General features: G+C 38.3%; 1 protein-coding gene across 1 annotated transcript in view; it reads left to right on the forward strand.

The window, feature by feature from the left end:
• The first annotated feature begins 3,736 nt into the window (after positions 1–3,736).
• The window catches only part of LOC110158737 (cGMP-specific 3',5'-cyclic phosphodiesterase-like), a 121,449-nt gene continuing 104,801 nt past the window's right edge, over positions 3,737–20,384 (forward strand). The window contains 4 exon segments of the mRNA XM_055156646.1: positions 3,737–4,080; positions 15,175–15,568; positions 15,571–15,711; positions 17,484–17,657. Coding sequence (XP_055012621.1) covers positions 3,983–4,080; positions 15,175–15,568; positions 15,571–15,711; positions 17,484–17,657 — 807 coding nt within the window. The 5' untranslated portion in view covers positions 3,737–3,982.

Below are 20,384 nucleotides of genomic sequence, written 5' to 3' on the forward strand. Positions count from 1 at the left end.
GCCTACTAGGCCATTTCACTTTAGTGCAGGCAGACGTCTCATAAACTACTCACCAGGTACTCTTCAACGAAATAAAAGTAGAAGTAGAGTGAAATAATATTTAAAATGCATTGTATAAGTTTTCATTCTGGTATTAAACCTTTAGTACTTTTCTAACAGCAAACATTTTACTTGCCTTTTCTTCCTGGAGATGTTATTGCTTTTCTGAAATGTACCACAATATGGCATTAAACGTTTCTATCTTCATGGAGACCAAACCAGACCAAGTTATAAGTCAGATCTGTGGAGAGGCGACCCCGCTCACAGTCCGAATGAATGTTTTTAGGTATTTTTGAGCTACAAAACCATCTGTAAGTGAATAGATCTAAAATAGAGCTGTTTAATGTCATACTGTGGAACATTCCAGTCAGAGCAATGACGTATCTATAGAAACAAAAAGGTGACGAACCAAAAAAACAAAAAGTTACATAGCGCACCTTTAATGTTTTGTCCTTCTAATTATGAATCAGATGTTATGTTATGACAGTTACACTTACTTGAGAAGTAGTTTTCCCAAATACTTTTTTATTCTTGAGTAATTTCTTTAGCCTCTTTGTACTTTTTAATTGAGCTGTTAAAGTCATACTGTGGAACATTCCAGGCAGAGCAATGACATATCCATAGAAACAAGCAGGTGATTGTGCCCCAGACAAAAAGTTACATACTAGTAGTGCACCTGTAAAGTAATAATTATCGTGAATCTAATAATCTAATTCTTATATGTTCTTGCAAGCATCTTAAAAGTCTGGTGTTACACAAAATTGACTCTTGTGAGCTTTACATCATGTTATAATGCTGTTACCTCCTCAAAGACACATCCCGGAGTTCACACATTTGAGTAATCCTTTATTATTAGTCTGTCTACATCTCTAAACCTCAAAATACTCTGTTCCACCTTGTGATGTCACGAAGCTGTGGTTTTCAAGTGAAGTACAGATTGGCAATTTCTGGTAGCTGGTTTCACTTCATGGAAACCGTCTGACCTCGCAGCATTAGGATTCGTTCGCTCGACGGTAGGCGGGTACTATTTTTATTTAACCAATCGCTGCTATTTGGTTGTGACGTATGTAATGCACCAAGTCCCGTAGGAAAAAGGACAATAAAGTCTTTCCCGTTGATAAAATTCACCAAACATTCTTTTTGTTCCGGCTTTAAATCCTCGATCTCGGGAATCGTTGCCAACACAGAATGTCTGTCTCCGTCTACATCCATCTCGACCGCTTTGTTTACTGTTGTGCTGTTCCACAAAAGGGACCCAGACAGACACTTGAGTTTGACGTAATGGCTTCACAGCTCTTCACTGATTGGCCGGTGCACAGGGTTCTTGCAAACCATCCAGTGTACTGTATTTTCCACACTATTAGGCGCTATGGATTATAAGGCGCACTGTCATTAAATGGTCTATTTTCAAACTTTTTTCACAAATAAACTGCAACAGACTTTAAACGAAACACAACAGTTGGATGGGTCAGTGAGACTTTGTTTGTGGCGTTCACGGTGACTCTGGGCTTTGTTCAGTTGTGGCGTGTAGGGAGGGTGCTGTCTGGGACCAACGGATTGTTGGCGTGTTCGCAGTGACTCAGTTGTGTCTAGAAGTGGCACATTGCGCTCGCTTTTTCGGTTCGTTCCTCCGTTCTGTTCCTCGTCGGCGTGGAGTGATGATGAGTGTGGCTGCGGGTGTGTTTCGCTGTGCGGTCGCTGTCTGCTCCGTGTGTGTTTACGTGCGCTGTGGGTGGTGTGTGTTTGTAGTTTACTGAAGTCGCGCTGGGACACCTGAGTGGATTCGTGTATGGGGCGCTCTGGATTGTGGGGAGCGCGGTCATTTTTTGATAGGGTTAGAGGCTTAAGAGTGCGTCTAATAGCCTGAAAAATATGGTATTCTGATTGCTGACCTAGTCGCTGGAGAGAAGTGAAATTGAGCGGAGGCACTAGGTGGCGCAGATTGGCAAAATTTCTGGGCTAAAATTATCCAAATAAAGATGTATGGAGTTTGAATTCACAGTGGAGCACTTCCTGTATCGCTACATGACATGCTTGAATATGCAGGGTTTGTGTGTGAATGAAACAAAACACAACTCCTGGTTTGGTTTTGATGAGGAAACAACATTATGACACAGATCAGAGTAGAAATAAAGTATAATATGGCCTCTTTAAGCTTTAGTAGCCAAAACTAATTATTGCTTTAGTTCTTGTAACACGTTTTCTAAGCAAAGCACCTTAGCAAATATTTCCTTCTTTCTAGGAACAATAAAAATTCTTCCGGTAAAATGTCCTAGTAAAATAACCTTATCAAAAATATAAAACAAAAAACAGTAGCAGCAGGCTGGTCAACGAACTACATAGGCCTACTGCAGCTCGACGTATATTTAGGTCATGTCGTCTTGCATCACGTCAGATTGCCAAATAGCATGTTTACAGTAAGCCCGAACCGTCACGTGATTCTGAATTTCAATATGCAAAAGCGGCGCATGATGTGAAGAGGCAGGTTGGATGCTCCATTAGCTCAGGTACACACTTGAACACAACAGGCTCACGAACATGCATCACCCCCACAGATCATACGAGGAGCTTTGCCACTGCCACGAGGAGTTGAGTATGACTATATTTTTATTCATTATTTAATCAGTAGGCTGTTGTTTAACTGTTTAATGCTTTTTCAGTTTTGTGTTTGCTTTTTTTTTTTTGTTATACATGAAGAAAGCAGATCAACAAATGTGTTCAAACTAATGCTTCTATACTAAAGGTTTGTTTATAAAAAGCAGCAAGGCCAAATTTAAGTTTTAAGATGTTTGCAAAAGGAGAAATTCAATCTGTAAACTGGACAAAAGTTTATTTTTGGCTGCTGCTTCTTCAGTTCTGGTCAAAATGCTGGAGGACACTGCCTTATTCGCCTCCTTTTCATGGATTCTACCTGGACTATTGAGGGATTTTACTCTCTTCTATCCTCCTAAGACCCGGCCCAATCATTTATGTCCTTTATAGTGGATATTGAGTTAACCAGTCTGTCTTTTAAGTGTTTTGAGATAGACTCTAACAGGGAGGAACTAGGTTCCTCTGCCTAAATGGGGCCGGGGGATTATAGGGGATTATCATGTCCAGGATTAAAAAAAATGAAGTCAATAGGAGCTAGTTTGTGGCTGCACTATGATTAAGAAGAAATTAAAAGGAAATCTAAAAACTTTTTGAGGCGACTGTAGAAGCTTGTCAGAGATTCAGAGAGTGAGGTTGTTAACTTCACATGGATTTAATACCAAAGTGTCTCCGGCGTCCATTACAAAGGACATGTTGCAAAATTATAAATAAAAATAAAATGAACAAAATGTAAATGCTAAAGTGTTCATTTACCTTCAAATAGAGAGAAAATAACAAAAAAATATATATTGCAATACACTTTTTTCTTCGAGTCCCAGGAGGATAAGATGTGTATTAATGGTTAAAACGAGCTGTGGTTGAGTCGTGTATTATTTTTCAGTTTTTTCTGTCAGAGAGCGAGCGCAGGCTGTATCAGCGTCCATCAGTCAATGAGTTAATGATAAACACTGGTTAATGGCCTCTGCTGGCCTAATGTTCTGTGAGGCAGCTCATTTATCGCAGGCGGCTCCTTTCTCTCCTCCCTCTTCTCCTGGAGTCGCTCGACCAACGAGGAAGCGCTCTGACGCTGCGGTCCGCGCGCTGCGACCCATTGGCCCATTGGCCCGCGAGCTGCGCTGCTGTGCCTCGCGCTGCTGTGCCTCGCGCTCTCTGTCTTTGTGTGTGTGTGTGTGTGTGCTCGTGCGCGCGCTCATAGGCTCACATCTCGGTCCCGTGCCCTCGTGCTCCCCCGTGCTCCCGTGGTGCTCTCGTGCTCCCGTGGTGCTCTCGTGCTCCCGTGCTCTCGTGCTCCCGTGCGCTCGTGCTCCCGTGGTGCTCCCGGTTCGGATGTAGCGGCGGCGGAGGCAGCGCTATGGAGGACTGCTGCTCCGCGGAAAGCGAGCGGGTGGAAGCGTGGCTGGACGACCACCTGGACTTCACCCACTCCTACTTCATCCGGAAAGCCTCAAGGTAACACCGGGGGGCAGAGAGCGGGGGCAGGTCCTTCATCAGCCCGTCACAGGGTTTGTTTTGCGTTTAGACTTTTAATTTCCTCATGTTGTTTCCATTAGCGCTATCACTTTACCGTGGAGTTTACGCCAGGAAGCGGGCGGTAATTGCCCCGTGTTTGAGCGCAGCAGCCCGGGGGAGGGGGCTGCTCTGCCTCTGACCGCGGGACTGGGTCAACTCCTGACCCCGGGAGAGCGGGCTGCTGCTCCCGGAGCTCACGGTGCGTCTGCCGGCGTTGAGTTTACCGCTGGCTTTCCATTATCAGTTCCAGCCTGTTAGCCATTCAATCATTAACTTTTACTGCTACCACTGATTCTATTTATTTCTCAATATGAACTGTTGAATGGCTCCTTAGTGATAATTACTCAGCCGGGTCATAAATAACCCCATAACGGAGTCGATTTTGAGCCGCTCGTTTCTCATTTCTAAAGCAAACACGGAGGAGAAGCCATATGCGGCGCACCATTGGCCCGGCCGCACTTCATCAAGACACTCCAGCGCTGTTTGTTTTAGTGACAGCCGCTTTACACCGCCTGCACCGCCATGGCAACTCGTACTGCACGGTGCATGTCCCGTGCAACTCACTGTGTTGTTCTGCAGGTCCGGAGCGCTTTATCATAAAAAGCGAAAAGTTGCACGGAGGAAGAGGTTTGCAGAGGTTTGCACGCACACGTAGCTCCATTTCTTCACTTCTGGTTGTTTGGCAGTTCTCAGAGAGGTATTGATTCGGCCGCAGCTCCCGTGGATACATTAGGCCGTGCTCTGTGGGGAGGCTGGCCGTTCAATGCAGCTCAATGCCGGGCTAAATCTGACAGTGTGGATAGGCTGAGCTGCACGTGTTTACGCTGTGGGTCTAGCGAGATGTTTGACAATAAGGTGACCAATCGTTTCTGTTTACCCAGGACAGTCCCAGTTTTGAGCCCAGTGTCCCCTCTCCCAGCAGATTTATCCAAAACTAGGGATGTAATGATATAAAAATCTCTCAGTACGATATTATCACGATATGCATCTCACAGAATGATATTTATTGCGATATTTTGAAGAGGCTTTTAATTTACCTTGACAAGATTTTCGTGTGAATTGTTTCCGTCATAATCCCAAGGATTCAAGTAAAACATATTTCTTCATGTTGTCTGCACTGAAATGTAGTTTTTGTTGTTTATAAGATGTTACTACTATAAAACAATGTATTTAAGTGATTAAAGAACTTGTAATTTGATATATTGCGATAGTCATTGATATTATTGTGATACTTTTGACGATACGATATCACAATATTTCAGTTATTGTTAAATCCTGATCCAAATCCAGTGATTTGTCCCGGTTTGATACAAGAAATGTCCCAGGTGTCCCCATTTTTTACCAGTTTGATTTATCCCAAACTAGGGATGTAACGATATCCAAATCTCACAGTATGACATTATCAAAATATGCATCTCTCGGTATGATATTTATTGTGATTTTTTTGAAAAGGCTGATATAATTGTAGACAGGACACTTTTTTGCTTTTAAAACACCTTGACAAGATTTTGGTGTGAATTATTTCCATCATAATCCCAAGAATTCAAGTAAAAAACATATTTCTTCATGTCGTCCGCACTGAAATGAATCATGGGATATGTATTTTCCGATGTTCATAAGCTGCTGCTACTGTAAAATCATGCATTTAAGCAAAGAAACTTGTGATTCGATATATAGTAATGGCCCACAGTATTATTCTGAGACTTTTGACGATACGATATCACGATGTTTTGGTTATTGTTACATCCCGATCCAAAACCAGTGATTTGTCCCAGTTTTATACAAGAAAAGTCCCAGTCCCAGGTGTCCCCATTTTTTACCACAGTTTGATTTATCCAAAACTAGGGATGTAACGATATCCAAATCTCACAGTATGATATTATCAAAATATGCATCTCACAGTACGATATTTATTGTGATTTTTTTTGAAGAGGCTGATATTATTGTAGATAGGACACTTTTTTGCTTTTAGAATACCTCAACAAGATTTTCATGTGAATTATTTCTGTCATAATCCCAAGAATTCAAGTAAAAAACATATTTCTTCATGTTGTTTGCTCTGAAATGAATTATGGGATATGTAGTTTCCAATGCTTATAAGCTGTCTTGATATTATTGGGAGACATTTGACGATACAGTATCGTGATATTTTGGTTATTGTTACATCCCGATCCAAAACCAGTGATTTGTCCCAGTTTTATTTCAAGAAATGTCCCAGATGTACCTAATTTGATCCCTGCCTACAGTAAAAAGAGGCAGACATTGTCATTTCTTTAGGTAAAATACAAAAAAGCTGCTTAAAAACGACCAAAACACAAACAAAATCAAACTCTATTGACTCACATTAGTACCAAGTGCAGAACAATTTTCCTTAATTACTCACTCATTTCACAATTTTATTATTACTGACCACCAAATCCCACATGTCTCAGTTTTTTATTTTGAAAATCTGGTCGCACTAAACAAGAATGTTTGGTTGGATTTCAAGCGTCTTCTCCAGGCTCGACTTGTAAGTAGTTTTGAAGGGAACGGCGTCATTTAAGAAGTCAGAGTTGAGACATGATTTAATAATAATAAATAACAATGCATTTTATTTAAAGGCGTCTTTCTGGGCACTCAAGGACAAACAGCAATTAAGACACATAATTAATTAAGATGCATAATTAAGACGCATAATTAAAAACAATCAAACAGTACAGGACACGTTCTAAAACATCAGAACATTAATGAGGGTTCGCTGATTTATTCTGTTAGTTGCGCTGTAAACTAGAACATTCAAGGTAATTAAATAAATTAAGTTGTGTACTCAAAGTTATAGAAATAGTCCTACTAACTTAATTATGTCAAGTTGCTGTAACATGTTCTTCTTTTTGAGTCATTTTAACTAATATTTTTTGATTAGAGGAAACTATTGTGGGTTTAAATGTGCGTAACTTATAAACATAGATGAGGTACAACTTAGTAGATTGAAGTAATTAAACAATAAGAATGATAAAGTCCTGTTATTTCTACTGTTTCAAGTAGGGATGATTTTAAAATAAACTTAATTTATATAGTACACGCTAAAATTCAATACAATTACAAAGCGCTTCACCAAATAAGTGAAAACTCCTAAATTTAAGTCATAATAAGTGAAAATATTTGAGTGGCGCTAAATCAGCACTTAATTCAGCCGTTATCAAAAAGTAGAAGTAGTAAGACATCCAACCTTTTAAGTTCTGGAAGATTGTGACTTTTAAGTTCATCAACTTAAAATAATTGAGGTAATCGATTGCCAAAGTTTTTTTGAGTTCAGGTGACTTATTTGGGTTTACAGTGTGGTCTACGTTTGTTTTTTTCTTAGTAATTTCCATAGTTTTCCTACAAATTTCAATATTTTTTTTTCTAATTTAAAGGTGCGCTGTGTAACTTTTCTGGTGTGGGTCTCCTTGTCTCCATGGAGATGTCGATGCTTTGAATATTCTGCTGTATGGCTTCAAAATAAACTGTCTTGCATGTATTACAGATCATAATATACTTTAAAAACATGCAGTTTTACTGTAAGTGGGGTCGCCTCTCCACAGATCTGACCTCTAACTTGGCCCAACGGTGTCACCTGCTTGTCATGAAGATTAGTAGTAGTAATAGTTTTTTATTCAGTCATTTTGCAGCACTACAAAACAAAACAAAACAAAACATAGACCCCCACAGATCATGACCAAAAGGGTTTAGGTTGAAGTAAAAAGTACTTATAGAGCCAAAACTTATTAAACAATGACAGAATTCCAAGAAAGAAAAGCAGCGTATGAACAGCAAGTTTGCATTTACAGTTTAACTTATGACTTATTGTAAATATAAGAGACAAAATATAAATTAAAACAAACAAAATTGAATGCATAATTCATTAATTCCAGAGCTCTATATCTTCCAGAACAAACCGCTTTATACTCTTTTTTAATTGCTTCTACAGTGTTAGACTTTAGAAAAGAAAAGATTTTAAAGATCCATAAATTTATCGCGGTTCAATGTTAATGACAATGTTTAATATTGTGGAAAATTCCAGAAAACGGCAGATTATTTCAATTTAGACAAGAAGATGGTGGATGCATGGGATCACTTTTGTCTCATTCGGTCAAATCGGTGAATTTGTGTAATTGGTAAATTTGTATAATTGGTGAATTTGTGTAATCTGTGAATTCGTGTAATCCGTGAATTTGTGTAATCGTTGAATTCGTGTAATTGGTAAATTCGTGTAATCGGTGAATTTGTGTAATTGGTGAATTTGTTGATCCACAAATGCCATCACAACAGAATTTTCAGTTTTACAATTTTTTACAAATGAAAAAATCTATATTTACAAACACATCTATTTGTAAGGACCAAAATACAAGTTACAAGTTAAGTTATTAAATGATTATTTGTAGATCCCCCTCTGTGCATTTGTGAATATTAATGAGACAAAAGTAACTCCATAGATGATGTACCAGAAAAGTTACTTAATGATCCTTTAATAAAAGCTGCAGTATTTGTCCATGGAGTGAAAAAAGAACAAAATCTTACAACACAACAGATAATTTTGCCTATTGAAGTACTGAAAAAAGTCAGAAAGTTGAATATTCTCTACACCTACTCACTCTAAAATATCTGAAAATCACTGAAATCCAAATCAACATTGTGAATTCACATGATTTTGAATTCATATTATGTTTCCAGTGTTTCATATCGGCGTGTTTGGAAACCGCAGGCGTTTGTGTGGGTGGAAAGGTTGACTAGACAATGTGCTGGCTGATTAGAGCGCTTCTGTGTAATCACTTTTAATTGAGAGATGACATGCAAACACGGCCCTTGGCTCACCTCAACGCTCTCTTATCGGTGACACCACATAACCCCGGCTCTGGCCACTAGAATCTACAATCATCTTTAATAATGTACTGTATGCATGTGCGTTTGTAAAGTTATACAGTATTTTTTAAACGGAAAAAACCCTGATACGATGACAGTAATTACCAGGGTTTGTAATAAGCTTCTCTGGAACATTCCAAACGCAATAACGGCTCAATAAATTATGAATATACGTCATTATAATGTGCGTATGCTCGTGGGTTCTCACTATATTCATACGAGTGCCTTTGTAACATCAAGTTAAAATGTCAAATTAAAATATGGACAAAAACGGAGAGTTGTCGACTTAATAGTTTTTTAATTAAAGCTCTTATATTATGCAAATTATGAAGCTTTAGGCCGTGTTAGAACACTGTTACTTCATCAAAAACACACCCGGAGTTGTTTTGTTTCATTCAAAAAAGACTAATAATGCGACGTTATTAGTCTGTCCACATCTCCCAAGCTCAAAACGGTCCGTTCCACCTTGTGATGTCATGAAGTGGTAGTTTTCAAGTTAAAAGCTACCTTTGTTGAGTAAGGCGAGGCAAGTTTATTTGTATAAAGGGTTTCCACAGTCATGGGAGTCCTGGAATAGCCATGGAAATTTGTAAATTCAATGAAAGTTTTGGAAAAGTCATGGAATTTTAGTATCTCTTTCACACAACTACAGTTCTGTCAGGTTCTCATTAGACCAGGGGTGTCAAACTCATTTTGGTCCGGGGGCCGTATCCAACCTATTTTGATCCCAAAGGGGCCGGATCAGAAAACTCATGGCATATAAACCCTAAAAATAACAATAAGTTCAAATATTGGTGCAGAGAAACACAAATCTATTACAGAAATCTTTCTAAATTGATGGACTCTTTCTTTTACAAAATATTATAATATTATGAACAACCTGAAACTTTAAGAAAATACAATTTCAACACAATATTTTAACATGAACTTGTTTGCAAATAAGAATAAGTCAATTTTTTTTTTGGAAAATCCTGCACTCAGCTCCACTTTTCTCATGTTGGACATTTTGTTGATGAGGGTGTCACGGTCAACAGTCAAAACGATCGTCCTTTAAGAGCGTTTGGAAAGAGACAAGTCTTCATTTGTGCTGCTCTGGTGGGAGGGGCCACGTACAGAGACGCTGGAGACGCTGATATGATAAATACCACAGAAAATTAACAATATTTTAATAGAAAATATAATGAAAATATTTTAGTAGAAAATCAGCCGAGGGCCAGATTAAAGGTCTTGGAGGGCCGGATCTGGCCCCCGGGCCGTATGTTTGACACCTGTGCATTAGACTATTATGATTATTTCCGAACGTCTGTGCCTTTAAAAGAGATGACAATAAATGTACTGACAGTATTTTGAATGTTAAACTATAACACCAAACCATAAGGTGAGTGGAAAGAGTTCACATTTCATATTTAGCCCTAAAAGTCTGATCAATTCTACACATGTACGTGCCTTAAAGTCATGGAAAAGTTTTGAAATTTTGTCAATGAAAAAGAGTGGGAACCCCGTGTAAAGCAAAATTCGTACACAAAGTAATCCAAAGTGCTTTACAGAATAAGAAATAGATTAAAATCACAATTAAAACAAATCAAAACATAAATAATCATCCTAAAATTAAAAGAGAGAGACATTAACTGCGAGAGAAGAGCGCAGAATCTCAGGAGAAATCGGCAATTCCAGGGTTGAAATAATCCAAAATGATTTTAGTGAAGGTGTTTGGAGTTTAAAAACACAGTGGAGCACTTCCTTCTTGTATTACCACACGGTGTTTTCACTTTGAAGAAGAACTCAGCCTAAATATACAGGGTTTGTGTGTTAAACATGTGTGAATGAAACAGAACACAACTCCAGGTCTGTTTGTGATGAACTTTATAACATAGATCAGAAAATAGTTTAATATGGACTCTTTAAAGAATAAGCTGCAACTCACGATTATTTTAGTTGTCGTCCAGTGTTTTTCAAACCTGTGTTGAGCAGTGGGACACTTATTTGGTGGAAAATGTTGTGTGTAGAAAAATAATACCAAATCAGACTTTAATAAGAATAATATTTGCGTGTGAGTCTGTTGCATTTTTGTCGAAGGCTGAAAGTACATCTGGCAACGCAACATCCAAATCAATGGTCTAGTTAGAAGTAATTTTTTCACTTGGTCGACTAGTCAATCCTGGAGAATATTTATTTAAGTATAATTAATGGTGGAAAAGGTCTCAGAGGTATGAGGTCGTTATCTAAGTCATTTTCAATCTGAACATTCTGGTCTGAGGAGCAAGATTTTGTACACTGCAGAAAGCAATATCTAAGTAAGTTAAAATGACTTAATTTAAGAACATTTGACTTTATTTGAGTCGATTCAACTTGACAAGTAAAATTATCTACCAATGTGGAGTGTGTTTTTCTGAATTCAAGCAACATTAGATTTTGTTTCTTATTTTAAGTGTACAAAGTTGTTCTCTTAAGTGTAACAAAGTGTATTTTCATATTTATGTACAAAAAGTCTTGTTCCATTGGCAGATCATTTTACTTGTCCAGTGAAATTTACTCAAATTTAAATAAAACTTTCTTAATTCAAGTCATCTTAACGTGGCTAGATATTAGTTTTTGCATTGTAATGTTAAAATTGTTTCTTTTTTTTTGTTGTTGACATTTTGAAGTCATAAAGATAAGAATTATCAGAATACAAGTATGATTGTTTTAATTGTTGACTATAAAAAGCTGACTCTAACTGTAGGCACTGAAGACTTTATTCTGAGCTGTATTTTAACACAATCTGACCAGAAGGAGCTGACCGAGCTAAAAGTCTTTCTCAAATAACATTATAGTTACAAGTTTGCGAGCATTATCCAACAGTCACTTTCACTTTTTTTGTTGAAAATCAAACTCCTAAACTGGACCATGAATGCTTGTATTGATCGCAGGCTCCTGAAAATGTGTTCCTTTTCCTTTTTCATACATTTTTCTTGAGTTTTCACACCATTTTAAACCTTTTTTTTTGTTCATGTTTGTATTGTGTCACCATTAAGGCTGTGCAATTAATCAAATTTTGATCGCAATTTCGATTTGGGTGTCAAATGATCTCCAAACTCATATAATTTAGTTGAAACGATAAAGCTTAACAAAGTAATTTTGGGATATTTTTTATATTAATAAGTATGTTTATTTTATTTTTTAAATAAAGAGTTGGTAGAATAGCTGGATATATAGTTTTTTGTTTTATACATCGCAAAACTGCTCTATTGTACAGATTTGTAGCCTATATTTAATTTTCATTTTGACAGTTTTGCGTAAATTATCAATAAGAATTTTTTTTTTTTTTTGAGAGACATGCTGAATAAATGCATCATGTAACTAAAAATAATCGTTTGAATAATCGTGAGTTCAAAATTGACCAAAAATAATCGTGATAATGATTTTTTTCTATAATCAAGCAGCCCTAGTCGCCATGGTAACTGATGAACATTAAGACCTGATGTAGATACAGAATCCCCCCAGCGTGATGAAGTAAAGTAGGACTGTTTTTTTTATGTTCTTTTACCAAACTTGTACATTTGATGATCAATTACAGAAAAAGGATGTATTTGTAATGGTCAGTAGCAAACAATAATCGCTTTAAATTGGAGCTTAAAGGTTGTATAGAGGATTTTTCTAGAAATCACACTTGTTTACAGCCAGTGCGTGTTCAGAATTACTGTTGAAGTGACCTGTCTAGAAATAATTTAGGGACTGACACGTCAGTTTTTAGACCCTTCGTCTGCTTCATTCGCACAATTACTGGAAGGAATCTCCAAGAATCACCTCAGTTTGTCTTTGCTCCTTTTCCCCTTCTCTTCTTCTTTCAACGACCTCATCGCAACAAACTTTGTGCAAACTGTGAGGAAGCTACAGTTTAAAAAAGCCTCTAAGAACCATTGCATAAACCACATAATCCCCGCGCCGGTGAGTCAGTTACACTAGAAACATAGGGAGTTCGATTGACAACCTAACAGCCAATAGATAAAGAGGGAGCCTCGTTTTCTATTGGCTGTTGTTTCTCTGGCCTCACTACATCCACAGTTGATAGATTTTCGTTCTTTTTTTTTTTGGTCATCATAATTACAAGGCTGCTGCTTCTCTGTAATGGTATTTCATTGACAATTTGAAACTAAAAAAAAAAATCCTCCATGCAACCTTTAAGCTTTGATACCACCCACTTCCAGTAAGTTCTTGTGCTCTGTATGATATGACACGTTGTGCTGCTGTGTTCTGTTCTTCTCGCTGTGGCTCAACGTTACACATGTTCTCCTTTTGTCATTAGCACACAGCCAGTGCATTCAAACTTATGTAACTGTCAGCTTAGCACATCTTCCCCATTGTCTTGGCTGCAGGCGCTTGTCAGCACGCTGGGCCTGTCAAGATGATTTGGTAAACAGATTTTTTTTGTTTTTTTGTTTTTTTTCAGATTACAATATAACTGTAAGAAGTAAACAATAATGTACACTTGAGGAATCGTGATCTGAGCATTGATTGAAAGTGGATTAAGGATTTTGGTCAGGGCGTAACGTTGAATAATTGTGAAATCGTGATGTTTTGTAACTACGGCGGCAAAATTAAGCGCAATTAGCAAATCTACCATCAAGTACCATCATTTTTCCACAAAAACAAAATCTCAAAATGGCTTATTCTGCGTAAAAAACTGCTCACCGTGTAGTTTACATCTGTACAGCACACTCTGAAACATGATTCTTGTGTTAGTTTGTTAGTTCATATTTCAGTCTTTTTGTCAGTTCTTCTGCAGTCCTTTTATTAAAACATAAATCGCAAATTTAATCAGAATGTCTGTCAGAAAAATCACCATTAGATGTCAAATCGTCAAACTCTAAAATGTGATATTGTAATGTCCATCTTAGTGTCGTCACAATACTAACAATTCATACTCGATTTCATTACTAAGGACAGACTCAATTAAGGCTGTGTATCGTTAAGAAGTTGCCGATACGATACATATCTCGACACAGTGAGCTTTTGATTCGATACGATATATTTCAGATTGATTCGATAAGGTTCAATAAAAGTAAATAATGGCAAAATCATGGCTGTGATACTAAAAGTCTTTGTTTTTGTGCAAAGTTAATATGAAACACAAACATTTTAATCATCAAAACAGTGAAAATGTCAAATATGTCGCATAAACGAGTTTCCTTCCAAAACAACTGTAGCGTTGTAACAAAATAATTTAGTAAATTATATCAAAAAATACTCTTGGTGATATATTGATACAGCAGCCCATGATATCGATCTGGATCATCGCATTAAATTATATGATATATTAATATTTTGATATTTTTGCACACTCATAGACTCAGTACTTGATACTTGATGCTCAATACCAATTTCGATATGACAATGATAATAAAAGCTCTCTTTCTTTAGACAATATGATTTGATTTTCAACATGAAATCGTAGTGCTTTCTTTTATTTTACCATGTAAAGTTATATTTGTGTAATCCGTCAGTGGTCCTGGTAGGTTCCACAGTGGTCCATGGGCGTTTACTTGTCTATGTGCTCTTATATTTGTTCTGATACAGCTCCAAATCATTCTAAAACTATTCAGAAAAGGTTTGTTTCTGTCCTGTGAATGTGACTTTTTTTTTAGCATTGATACCTGCTGAGTATCTAGTTTCAGTGCTAGATTCAGTATTGATTACAGGGTTCCCACGGTTATGGAAATCCTCTAAAAGTCATGGAATTTGAAAATGTAATTTTCCAGGCCTGGAAAAGTCATGGAATATTGTAAATTCAATGAAAGTTCTGAAAAGTCTTGGAATTTTAGTCACTTTCGAGCAACTACAGCGTTCTGTTAAGTTCTCATTAGACTATTATGATTATTTCTGACCATATGCGCCTTTTGTTTGAAAGAGAATTTTGTATTTTGAATGTTAAAAAACTATAACACCAAACCATAAGGTGAGTGGAAAGGGTTAACATTTCATATTTAGCCCTAAAAGTTTGATCAATTCTACACATGTAGGTGCTGTAAAGTCATGGAAAATTCACTTTAGGTCATGAAAGAGTCATGGAAAAGTTTTGAAATATTGTCAGTGAAAAAGATCAGAGTTTTGATTTTCTTTTGGAGCCCTAATCCGTATTGTCTCTTCTAATAATCTTGTCGGTGTTGTTTCCAGGGAGATGGTGAATGCCTGGTTCGCCGAGCGCGTCCACAACATCCAGCACCCCTCTTCTACTTCTGTCAAAGACTCTCCGCCTCAGCAGCGCCTCCACCAGCCCTCCCCGGACACCACCGCCTGCCCCACCATCCTCCCGCCCGCCCTCACGCTCCTCGACAACCGCTGCCCGTCCCCCGCCACCACCGCCCCGAGCCCCGCCCCCGGCACGCCCACCCGCAAGATCTCCGCCTCCGAGTTCGACCGGCCCCTCAGACCCATCGTGGTCAAGGACTCGGAGGGGGCCTTCACGTTCCTGAGCGACGCCGAGAGGGAGACGACGAGGGGGCCGGCGATGGGCGAGGGCGGAGGAGGGGGAGGAGGAGGAGGGGGGGTAGGAGGGGGAAGTGCGCTCGGGGGGGCGAGGGGGACCGGTGCGCACGGCTGCTGGAGCTGGTCAAAGAGGTTTCCAGCCATCTGGACGTGACAGCTCTCTGCCACAAGATCTTCCTCCACATCAACGAGCTGATCGCCGCTGACCGCTACTCCCTGTTCCTGGTGAGAACACATGAGTACTTCAGTACAAGTACAAGTACAAGTACGAGTATGAGTTATGTGACCACCTAGTGTCTGGAAAAGTCTGGTACTGTCGCTGTGTTTCTCACTCATGGGCTGTGGTTAGACTGTTAGAGTGGGTCGACCTTGAGTGGAGTTACTAAACTAAACTAAAACAGAAAGTCCAAAATACTTAGAATAATTGATGTTTTGTTTAAAATAATATCTCGCTTAAACTGCAACCAAAAACTAAAATTCTTGAATTGCATCATTGAAATGTAATTTTCTACCATCACATATATGAATAAATTGTCTAGTAAGACAGAGTAAGTAAGTATTCCAATGCATCAAAAGTTGTATAAAGCATAATAACCGAGGCAGAACAGTTCCAGCTCTGGCACAGCAGGCTTCTTGTCCCAGCAGTTTTCTGTCAGAACATTGCTGTTGTCACTGTCATTTCTAACAAAGATGTGCCTTTACACTGCCTCACCTCACAGAAAATAGCTCTGGAGAGTGCATTATGCAGTTATATAAAAAACACATCATCATCCTCATCATCCTCAGGCAACAGTGAAAGATATATACATCTGTGACAGTATTCACATTGTACTGGTGAGTGCTTAACGGAAAAAGTCCTCTTCTTTAGTGTGAGACACTAAACATGACAGTAGCAGGCACAGACTGTGAATGTGACGCACTCACAAGTCATTGTGCTCTCAGACCAATAGACAAATATATTTTGCCTCCTCTGAGGTACTCGGTGGCGCTGTGTGGCGTTCTGTGCTGCTCTGTGCTGCTCTGTGCTGGAGGTCTTTGAAGCCAGGCTCAAAGAGGACGATGTCTGTGGACCTGCTGAGAGGTCAAAGGTCAGAGGAGCAGCTGCGCCACTGTGAGCAGGACACTGCTTTGTCACACTACAGGCATGAGGAACACACGTACACACTGTACAAGAATATCTATTTATAGTACATAGAATATATAGGTTTTTTTTATTGTAATGGGAAGATTCCTTTGCCCTTCAGAGGAGTCCATCACAGACAAAACAATACAATACAATAAATGCCATGCACAGCAAATGGCTTTAAAAATGATTTTATGCTATAACAATGATGATTTTGTAAATCATATCAACTTGCAATATTGGTACCTGCAATTTTAGTTACAGTATTACTAACATTGCAAATATTACATCAGTAGAAGTGATCATTTACACGAGTATTTTCTATTTCAGGAATGACAAAATTTTGCACTATTACAAAATGTTACATATCTCATCTGAGATTAACTTTGCACAGCAAGAAGGATTCTCGCAAAATTTGTGAGTTCACAAAGTCAAGAATCCATTTTGGCACGCGTCTGCTGTGAGGTTAATCAAACTGATGGACCAATCACAGAGCAGCACTGAGGTTTGTGTGGGGGCAAAAGCCAAAACAAACATGGCAGCACTGACAGACATACTAGATGCCTGTGCTTTTCTCTCAGCAAGAAGTAACAAAAGTTTAATTTTTTGGCTTGTTCCGTTGTGACGCTTTGACCAGTCAGACTCAAATAGTCGTCATGACCTTACAGCTTTTCCCAGACTGATAATGTGCAGAACTCAATTCACAGTGCTAGACACAGGTCAGTCCAGCATGAACCCAGTTAAGATGAGATTTTCTGCCCTCCACAGTCTGTGCAGTAGAAGTTAAACCGAGTGAGAGATGCTGCACATGAAACAGCCTGAGGACAGTATTTGTGTTTCCCACATTCTGACATTTCCCTGCGTTCTGTCCCAGGTGGGTGAGGACAGCTCTAACACTAAATTCCTGGTGAGTCGGCTCTTTGACGTGGCCGAGGGCTCGACGCTGGAGGAGTCGTCCAGCAGCTGCATCAGGCTGGAGTGGAACAAGGGCATTGTGGGACATGTGGCCGCCACGGGACAACCACTCAATATCAAGAACGCTTATGAGGTACCAGCACCCACTCCTGTTACACATCTGTGACCTCTGACCTCTGGGGTGATCCACTTTCACTTCCACCCGTCCTTTGGTTTCAATCGATGCGTTTAGATAGATAGGCTTTCATGTCAATCTGTAGAGGGTTTCAAAGTTAGTATTGGTTACTTGAAGTTCCATTTGACGTGGTAATTAGGAGTTTAAGGTCAATTGCAACAGAACTGAAATCTCATTTTGAATTATCACACTGCAACAGGAAAAGAGTGTTATTATTTAGGTAATTTAGGTTGTTCTGTAGTTCTGTAGTTCTCAACACAATATCTCATCTCCACAGATTCTTATTACACATGGGACTGGATTAGTTACTGTCAGCTCTAGTGCTAATCCTGATATCATCCTGATTACTTATTCTGGCCCTATTTTCATACTAATGAATAGACTTGCTACACAATACTGATTCCAATACCTTGATGATAATAAAAAACACTTTTTCTTTAGACCAGACATGTCAAACTCAGGCACAGGGACCAAATTTGGCCCACGATATAATTATATCTGGCCCACTAGATCATATCAAATATGTATTAGAGCTGCTCTCCGGCTACAGATAGACTATAGAGACATTATTTATTTAATATTTTGTAATTATTTTATATTATGCTTTTTCTGGATTGAAAGTTTAAACAAAACTATTATTAAACATTTATTTTAATACATTATATATTTCGAAAGAAGAGAAAATGACTTAGTCCCAGTTTTTAATCTTGGCCTCTGTGAATTTGAGTTTGACATCCCTGATTTAGACAATAATATGACATTTTGAACATAAAATTATAATACTTTCTTTAATATTACCATGCAATCTTACATGTGCGTCATCGTGGTTCATGGATTTATACCAGTCTATGTGGACTTATCATGGAGTTATAAGTCTATGTGGACTTATCATGGAGTTATAAGTCTATGTGGAGTTATAAGTCTATGTGGACTTATCAGGGTTCCCACGGTCATGGAAATCCTGGAAAAGCCATGGAAATTGAAAATGTCATTTCCAGGTCTGGAAATCTCATGAGGGAATTTTGTAAATTCAATGAAAGTTTTGGAAAAGTCATGATTATTTCTGAACATCTGCACCTTTTGTTTAAAAGAGACGACAATAAATGCACTGACAGTATTCCGAATGTTAAAAAACTATAAAACCAAACCATAAGGTGAGTGGAAAAGGTTAACATTTCATATTTAGCCCTAAAAGTCTGATCAGTTCTACACATGCAGGTGCTGTAAAGTCATGGAAAATTCACTTTAGGTCATGAAAAGTTTTGAAATTTTGTCAGTGAAAAAGAGTGGGAACCTTGCCTTATTCTTGTTCTGATACAGATCATTTTACAGCTATTCACGAAAGGTTCACTTCTGTCCTGTAAATGTGACTTTTTTAGTATCAATACCTGCTCAAATGAGTACCTAGTTTCGATACTAGTTTTCGTAACCATTAGTATCTGATTTTCAGTACTGTTTACAGACCTAGTTGCTTTAACTAAGCTCAAACTAAAAAGCACTGCTTGACAAATTCAGAATTGTCTCCCATCAAAACATTTTTAATTCTCTCTCCACATCCACAATCCAAGTGCTAATGCTTCTGGTTCTTCATGGGTGCACTTTTTGCTGTAAATAATCTTGCGTAAATGTTGACCATTTTCCCCTTTCATTTACTGAACTTTCTCCCTGCTCTTTTCTAACGGGGCTAAATTTAAACAAAACCATCATTTATGAGCTGAGAAATACTTTGACCAGATTTGGAGTGACTCGTCTGCGCTGTCAGCAGCTCCGCGAGTCGCGAGTGAGCCATCATCCCTCCCCTCCTCTAACTGAATTGTCATTTCATGCTTTATTTGAGTTCAAAGCGCAGTCGTTTCCCCCCTTCGGTACGTCGCGACCTTTACAGAGCCGGCCCGTGACCTTTGACCTCCCCAGCTGCCCGTTCAGACAGTGCTGTAAATGTTACTTCGTGCTTCTGCTGTTGTGCAACTGAGAAAAAAAATGACGTTGTACAAGAGAATCAGGTTGGACTTCATATTTCCAGCATGACACATCTGATGCTGGCATGGTAAGAAGTTCAAGTGTTGGTCTTTTTAATGATTAAAACTTTGTGACATTTGACAATAATTATTTTAGCACTTTTTCATAAGAACCACATTTTTACTTGACAGACACACAAGAAGTTATATTAGCAGTAAAAGTGAGGCTGAAACATTTGGGAAAAGTACCTAATTGCAGAATTCAGATCAGATTAACGATTTATGTTTTAATAAAGGGTCCGGTCAAGCAGAAGTAAACAGCAAGGCCAAAAATTCAAGTTAATGCATCTGATATAAAAATGTATTCAACAGATACATATGTACTCTAGTTTATGAAACTGTTTACCTTTTTTCTGTATCATTTTTGGTTCTAAACTTACATACGTTTTAAACAGACCATGTATGAAACATGGAACAAAAATTATTTCCCAAATTTCAAGGACCTACAAATCATGTAAATAAATGGATGTATTTCATCATATCTTGTGTTATTCGATCTTTGAACTGTTGATGAAGATACATGATTTTTCAAAAAAAATGTATTTAAAATGATAAAAATTTGCTTGGAAGGACTGACATATTTTATAGAAATTGTTTCCTTTCATTTTGAAGTAATATTAAAATATTCAGAAAAATCCTGCACCTTCTGCTTGTTTGCACAATTTTC

Source organism: Boleophthalmus pectinirostris, unplaced genomic scaffold, assembly GCF_026225935.1.
Source record: "Boleophthalmus pectinirostris isolate CB_2022bp ecotype Guang Dong unplaced genomic scaffold, ASM2622593v1 HiC_scaffold_20, whole genome shotgun sequence".
NCBI lineage: Eukaryota > Metazoa > Chordata > Actinopteri > Gobiiformes > Gobiidae > Boleophthalmus > Boleophthalmus pectinirostris.